The following is a 7,051-nucleotide window of genomic DNA, read 5'->3' on the forward strand; positions in this document are numbered from 1 at the left end:
AGAGTTCAAGTAACAGACATCAACTGTTCAGAGACTACGTGAATCAGGCCTTCATGGTCGAATTGCTACAAAGAAACCACTACTGAAGTATACATATAAGAAGAAGAGACTTGCTTGGGCCACGAAATACGAGCAATGGACACATTCGACTAGTGGAAATCTGTCCTTTGGTCTGATGAGTCCAAATGTGAGATTTTTGGTTCCAACCACCGTGTCTTTGTGAGACGCAGAGTAGGTGAATGGATTATCTCCCCATGTGTAGTTCCCACCGTGAAGCATGGAGGAAGAGGTGTGATGGTGCTTTGCTGGTGACACTGTCAGTGATTTATTTAGAATTCAAGGCACACTTAACCAGCATGGCTACCACAGCATTCTGCAGTGATAGACCATCCCATCTGGTTTGCACTTAGTGTGACTATCATTTGTTTTTCAACAGGACAATAACCCAAAAGACACCTCCAGGCTGTGTAAGTGCTATTTGAGATGGTATGGGATATGTTGGACCGCAGATTGAATGAAAAGCAGCCAACAAGTGCTCAGCATATGTGGGATCTCCTTCAAGACTGTTGGAAAAGCATTCCTCATGAAGCTGGTTGAGAGAATGCCAAGAGTATGCAAAGCTGTCATCAAGGCAAAGGGTGGCTACTTTGAAGAACATTTTGATTTGTTTAACACTTTTGGTTACTACATGATTCCATATGTGTTATGTCATAGTTGTGATGTCTTCAATATCATTCTACAATCTCAAAAATAGTAAAAATAAAGAAAAAACCCTTGAATAAGTAGTTGTGTCCAAACTTTTGACTGGTACTGTATGTATACATGTATACACCACAACCCTGAAAGTGACACTCATTCAACAGCTCGCCGATAAATCCACATCAACATCCCAATCAATGCAAACATCAGCAATGTTCACATTGTTAAAACCCCGAGCGTGTGTCTCATCACTCACAGAGGGGTAAATAAACATTAGGTCTGTACAGTCATAGACAGAGACAGGCTAGATTAACGGCAGCCATATTTTACGCTGACGCCCCTTGGGCAGGTAAACAAGACCGTTGCCAGCAGGAGTAGAGGAGAGACGAGGCTACAGGAACTCTTTCATAAGAAACTTGTTTATGCTGTCTGTCTGTTGACGGCTCTTAGAGGAGTGAGAACCCTGATGGACCGTTAAACGGCTCCACTGGCTTGATAATGGCTTGCATTCACGAGGTCCTTTTTTGCTGGTTTTCAACGTGCTTCACATTTAGGTGGTTGGGGGTGTGGGGAGTAGGACCAGGACGATACAGGTATTGCAATATTTTGTCTGCGGCAAACATGAAAATACAAATCAGACCAAACTCTTTGGTCCTTTCAAAATCTGCTCTATGTAAAAGAAATATTGTGTCTTTTATACAGTAGCTTGGAGAATAAATCAATGTGACTGGATGACAACATATAATGATGTTTGTTTCCAACATTTTGGGGCTGTTTTTCTAAAGATGTTAAAAACCGCTTCGTGTTTCGTTTCCTTGCCACGATAATAACGAGTATCGCAATACTGGTATCGTCCCAGCCCTATCGGGGAGGTCACCTGACCTACCTAGCACAGAACTTTGAAGGACCCAACTAGGTGTTGCATGGTACCCATTTTGCACCAGAATGTTCTCTATACGTTCAATTGACACAGATGGTTGGGAACATAGGACTCTTTTAGTAGCTCTGTGGGACTTTCTTTTGCTCAGATATGCACTGATTTCAGGTCAGCTCTGTCCACCCCCATCACAACCTGAACAGTTCATTTAAACCCTTAACAACTCGTTTATGATCAGTTCTCTCTACCCACAGCCTTAACCCCAGCTATTATAAACATAACAACAAAACTGTCCCCATGCCAGTTCTTAATTTAACAACACAAAACCACACTCACCTCAACCGTCAAATAGAGGGGATGCTGGTGCCTGAGCTAATCATGGCCTTTCACACCCAAACCACTGTAGGAATGATATCCAATCAGATGCCAGAATGACCACAAGCGTAAACATACATTGAGGGCAAATGTGTTGCGGGAATGAAGCAACCCATTGTAACGTGTCAAATCGTCATAATGCACGTCAAATAAAGTTGGATTTGATTTGATTAAAAGCCATGAACTCCATTCCACTGCTATCATCCCCATCTGCCTATACCAGAGAGGACAAAATATGGCACTTTTTGACCACCAACGCAATTATAACCACAATCCACTAACCTTAACAGAAACCATTTACCCTTACTTCTATATTAAATAATGGAAGAAAAAAAAACAAATAAATAGTTCATGTACCAGGTCATCTTAGTTGACAATATTGCCACTTGTGTCAGATCCTTTCTAGCATGGCTTTCTAGCATGGCTTTCTAACATGGTTTTCTAGCGTGACTTTCTAGCATGGCTTTCTACCAACAGTCTATCAACAGCCTCATGCCAAGTCCTGAGAGGAATGTGTGCACAGAATATGGGCACTGTTATGTTGCAGTTACACAGTTGGATTGGCTAGAATGTCTTTCAGTGTGACTGGCTGTACTTTTTGAAATGGAAACTACAGAAGCTGACACTGACCCTGTGTGGGTCTAACCAATGGAGAGGGTTTTCTTTTTCCTTTCTTCTTCACAACACAGTCATCTAGTTCATGCAGCGGTCATTGGCAATATAATGGCGTGGCCCAAGTCTTCCTATTGTACTCTCTAAACGCAACACAGAACTCTGTTATATAACAGGTCCAGTCATTACAACCATATTGAGTGTGGGCTTGTGTCTCAACCCCCAGCATGAATTGTGCCCAGACACACTGTTGTGTAGGCATCTTTACAGAAGCCTAATGTCAATAAGACCCCCTTTAACCCGAACATAATAGTCTTTTGCCTCTAGAACTGCTACCTTCATGGTCGAAAACTGAGCCTTTGTAAAAGTAAAGGATGAATTTCTTTGTCCTCCAACACCAACTTTCCATTCCTCTCTCCTCTCTCTCTCTCTCTCCATTCCTCTCTCTCTCTCCATTTCTCTCTCTCCATTCCTCTCTCTCTCTCTCTCTCTCTCTCCATTCCTCTCTCTCTCTCTCTCCATTCTCTCTCTCTCTCTCTCTCTCTCTCTCTCTCTCTCTCTCTCTCTCTCCATTCCTCTCTCTCTCTCTCCATTCCTCTCTCTCTCCATCTCTCTCTCTCTCTCTCCATTCCTCTCTCTCTCTCCATTCTCTCTCTCTCTCTCCATTCTTCTCTCTCTCTCTCTCCATTTCTGTCTCCATCTCTCTCTTTCTCTCTCTCTCTCTCTCTCTCTCAGGTTTGATTATCAGGAGCTGCTCCACAACTCCACCTTCTGCCTGGTTCCCCGGGGTCGTCGCCTGGGCTCCTTTCGCTTCCTAGAGTCTTTACAGGTAGGATGCCAAATACGGATCCCAATGCACTAGCATGGTCCTAGAAGAATGCCAAATACTGCACCCAATACGCAAGCCTGGTCCCAGAGATATGTGATATATGTCTTGTCAACTCCTGTGACCAACTCCTGGGACCAGGCTACGAGTACGAATCCACCTCTGAACTATCGAGATTATGGATTGACGTGGATCGTGTTAGCTATTAGCAGTCATAGCCACACCCTGCCCAACTATCAGATGAATATAATTATGTTCTGTTCTAACGTGTACAATTTAAGGTTAACACTTAGGATGGTGTTGACTGATTTGCGATAAGAAAAAAATATATATATTTGGAAAGTATAACATTGAAAGGGTTTACCTTTCATCAAACTCTGCTTCAATAAACCATGTAGTTAATGAAATAATGGTCTTGGACAGACTGTGTGGAATTACCACCCACGTTGATGTTTTGGTGAAGGAGCTGTGTTCATGGTTTTTACCTACCAATAAACCTCCCAGACTCTTGTGTTCCCTGCCCATCTCTCTCTCGGAGTCTCTCAATGGTCCGGAAGCTTCCATAGGGTTGCCAGCCTGCCACACTGCTGATCTGAGCTGAATGGGCAAATCCACTGAACGTGGGGCTTGGCAGGGAAGCTCACTCTCACACAGCTAAACTCACTCCTCCTCCGCACTCACTCCCCTGCTCTCTCCCTCCTTCTCCCTCTGTTTCTCTTCCCTCTCTTCCTCTTGTCTCCTTTGCTTTTCCATTTAGGCCAGTCTGAGATTTGTAAGATCTCCTTTTCTCATCGTGCCAGCCCAAGCCCACAAAAGAATGTGCAATTACCCGTGTGGTATGAAACTTACTGCCAGCGTTCCAACTCTCGGTGCATACACTCCTGCGGGGGCACACACACACGGACAAATGCCTGAGTGTACACACACACACACACACACACACACTACCCCTGATGCTCCTCTCTTCATCTCCCAATGCAAACAACCAAAAAACAACAACACACATATTCCCACATGCTTGAGCACTGGGATGCAGTCAGAGGAATACTTCTTAGTCAGTCCGCCTCAAAGCACCTCATCTCTGGGGAAGTGGCTCAGGCGAGCCCCAGGCTTCACGTCAACTCTGGAGGCCTCAACCCTGTTACCTGGAGCGTAGCCTAGTGTATCTTAGCGTTGTCTACATGGCTGCCTGAGTGAGGGCCGGTCTCTGGTGAGGCAACTAGTGGAGCTTCAGACCGCCAGAGGGGCAAGTCATCTGATCTCAGTCTGAAGCTGGTTCTGGCTGCTCTCCTGTGATTTAATTAGAAAAAGAAATAAAACCAACAGCCAGGACCGCAGCAGAGAGAGAAGGAGAGAGCTGAAAAAAGAAAAGTACAACAACATCAAAAACCCGGCTGTCAGTAAACAAGGGGATATGGCAACATCAAACTGTTATCCCCCCTCCTCTCCCCATTTCTCTCCTACTCCCTCCCTCTCTCCATCCTCCCTGTGGAGTGTACTCAATTAGCAGACTAGGAGTTTGTTAAATCGGTGTGTGTGTGTGTGTGAGGGAGTGAGTGAGTGACGCAGCAGAAGTTTTGTCTCTTTCTCTCTAGGGCCCCAAAGGGCTCCTGGGACTGGCAAGATAGTAGCTGTGCCCCATGCAACCTCCCCAAGAGAGTGTCTCACACACACACTGCGTCATTGATTTCATTATCTTCTCAGACTGCCTTATTGAAGTACCACCTGCTAGTATACGGTGCTATGTGTCAGAGACCAAGACTGGAAATCTAGACAACATATTTTTTTTTATTGAACGTCTACCACTAACAGAGCACATGGACAACGGTAGCACTACCAATTACCCTGTCCGTTTGCCTGTCTTTGTCCGCTTGTCACACTGACTCAGCCTTTCTCCTTCTGTTTCCACTCGCTCGCTCTTTATCTCTCTCTCTCTCTCTCTCTCTCTCTCTCTCTCTCTCTCTCTCTCTCTCTCTCTCTCTCTCTCTCTCTCTCTCTCTCTCTCTCTCTCTCTCTCTCTCTCTCTCTCTCTCTCTCTCTCTCTCTCTCTCTCTCTCTCTCTCTCTCTCTCTCTCTCTCTCTCTCTCTCTCTCTCTCTCTCTCTCTCTCTCTCTCCGTCTAGGCGGCGTGTATTCCAGTGTTGCTCAGTAATGGTTGGGAGCTGCCCTTCTCTGATGTCATCCAGTGGAACCAGGCTGTCATAGAGGGAGATGAGAGATTGCTACTGCAGGTAACACGCGCCGCACCGACGCACCGCACGTTCACAGCAGGCCTGGAAGCAATACTGTTTGAACCCAGTTGATACAGGAAATAACCTGACATCCAGCTAGCTAATAACATTTTTGGAAAGGACGAATTATGAAATTCAAATTCAAAATGGATTTGACCCAAAACAATGTTAGGCCGCAATGTACACACACACACACACACACACACACACACACACACACAGACACACACACACAGACACACACATACATACGCTTGCATGTACGCACGTGCACACACACTCTTTCCCCTCCCTCAGACACTCTGACCACCCACAAGTATACACACACACACACGCCCCGGGGTTAGGGATGTGGAAATGGAGTTTTGAGGGAATAAAGCTGGTGACGGGAGGTTGAACGAGGCCAAGCACATCAGAGAGACAGGATATCATTGAGGGGTGAATCTCTCGTTCAGAAATAGAGATGAGAGGAGAGAAAGAGCGAGAGAGAGAGAGAGAGAGAGAGAGAGAGAGAGAGAGAGAGAGAGAGAGGAGACGGGAAAGGAGGAGGGAGGCTCTTTGCTTCCTCAGGTTCCAATCATTAGAAGACCTGCTATAGACTAGGTTCTAGGGAGTCAACCGGCTACCCGACTGGCCTTTAAACATCACTGTAGAAGATGCAGACTTCCCTGCTAGGCTAACTTGATTTAATCATAATCAAATCACATGGCCATTTAGCAGATGTTTTTATCCAAAGTAATCGGCAGTTGTAGACTTACAGGCTAGGTGAGTCAACTGGGTATATATTTACTCCTTCTCTAGCTAGCTGACACATTCATGGTATTTAGTTTAGGAGAGTGAACGGGGTGAGTGTGGGCTATTTTCATTTGGTGCCAAGGGCGTGACCCCCCCCCCCCCTTTATTTTCCTCCAGTACAGCGTAGTGTCATCACGTAACTAGCCTGAAATGTTGGTTTCATGTAAACCGTGTGTGAAGTAAGAGTCCTACCTCTGATGGAAGTAGTCTGCGCTATAGACCCAGCTAGGTGAGCTAGGATAGCTGCTGGGCACCTGTCCTGAACCCTAGCTCTCCCTCTGACAAAATAATACCCTTTATAGTGGATTCTCCTCTGGCTGGGATGAAGTAATGTAGCTAGTGTCAGACCTGTCTTCGTCAATAGTACGGGTTATTGACTGTCAGAGCGGGTTGAGTCGAGAATAAACTGTTAGGGGCTGTTTCGGTGGTTCAAAGGGTTTACAACCTTTCAGGTAAAAATGGAGCATTATACTGTAAGAAACAGCTATTCATTTACCAGGCAGTGTAGAGAGCAGTGTCGTTCTACAACGAACATTTCATCCTGATGGTTTTATCCTGTTGAATACGTGATTGACCTTGTCTGCTATACCCTCCCTTTTCTTTATCTCTCGCCCTCGCTCTCTCTACCCTCCTATCC

At 45.5% G+C, this 7,051-nt stretch overlaps 1 protein-coding gene across 4 annotated transcripts in view; it reads left to right on the forward strand.

Annotated features, from left to right (window-relative positions):
- The window catches only part of LOC112229926 (exostosin-1c), a 103,912-nt gene that overhangs the window by 90,825 nt on the left and 6,036 nt on the right, over positions 1 to 7,051 (forward strand). For all 4 annotated transcript variants that reach the window (XM_042309948.1, XM_042309950.1, XM_042309947.1 and 1 more), the window contains 2 exons: positions 3,299 to 3,392; positions 5,512 to 5,619. In XM_042309948.1, coding sequence (XP_042165882.1) covers positions 3,299 to 3,392; positions 5,512 to 5,619 — 202 coding nt within the window. The remainder of the gene's footprint in view (positions 1 to 3,298; positions 3,393 to 5,511; positions 5,620 to 7,051) is intronic.

The sequence above is a fragment of the Oncorhynchus tshawytscha genome, linkage group LG31 (genome assembly GCF_018296145.1).
Source record: "Oncorhynchus tshawytscha isolate Ot180627B linkage group LG31, Otsh_v2.0, whole genome shotgun sequence".
Lineage (NCBI taxonomy): Eukaryota > Metazoa > Chordata > Actinopteri > Salmoniformes > Salmonidae > Oncorhynchus > Oncorhynchus tshawytscha.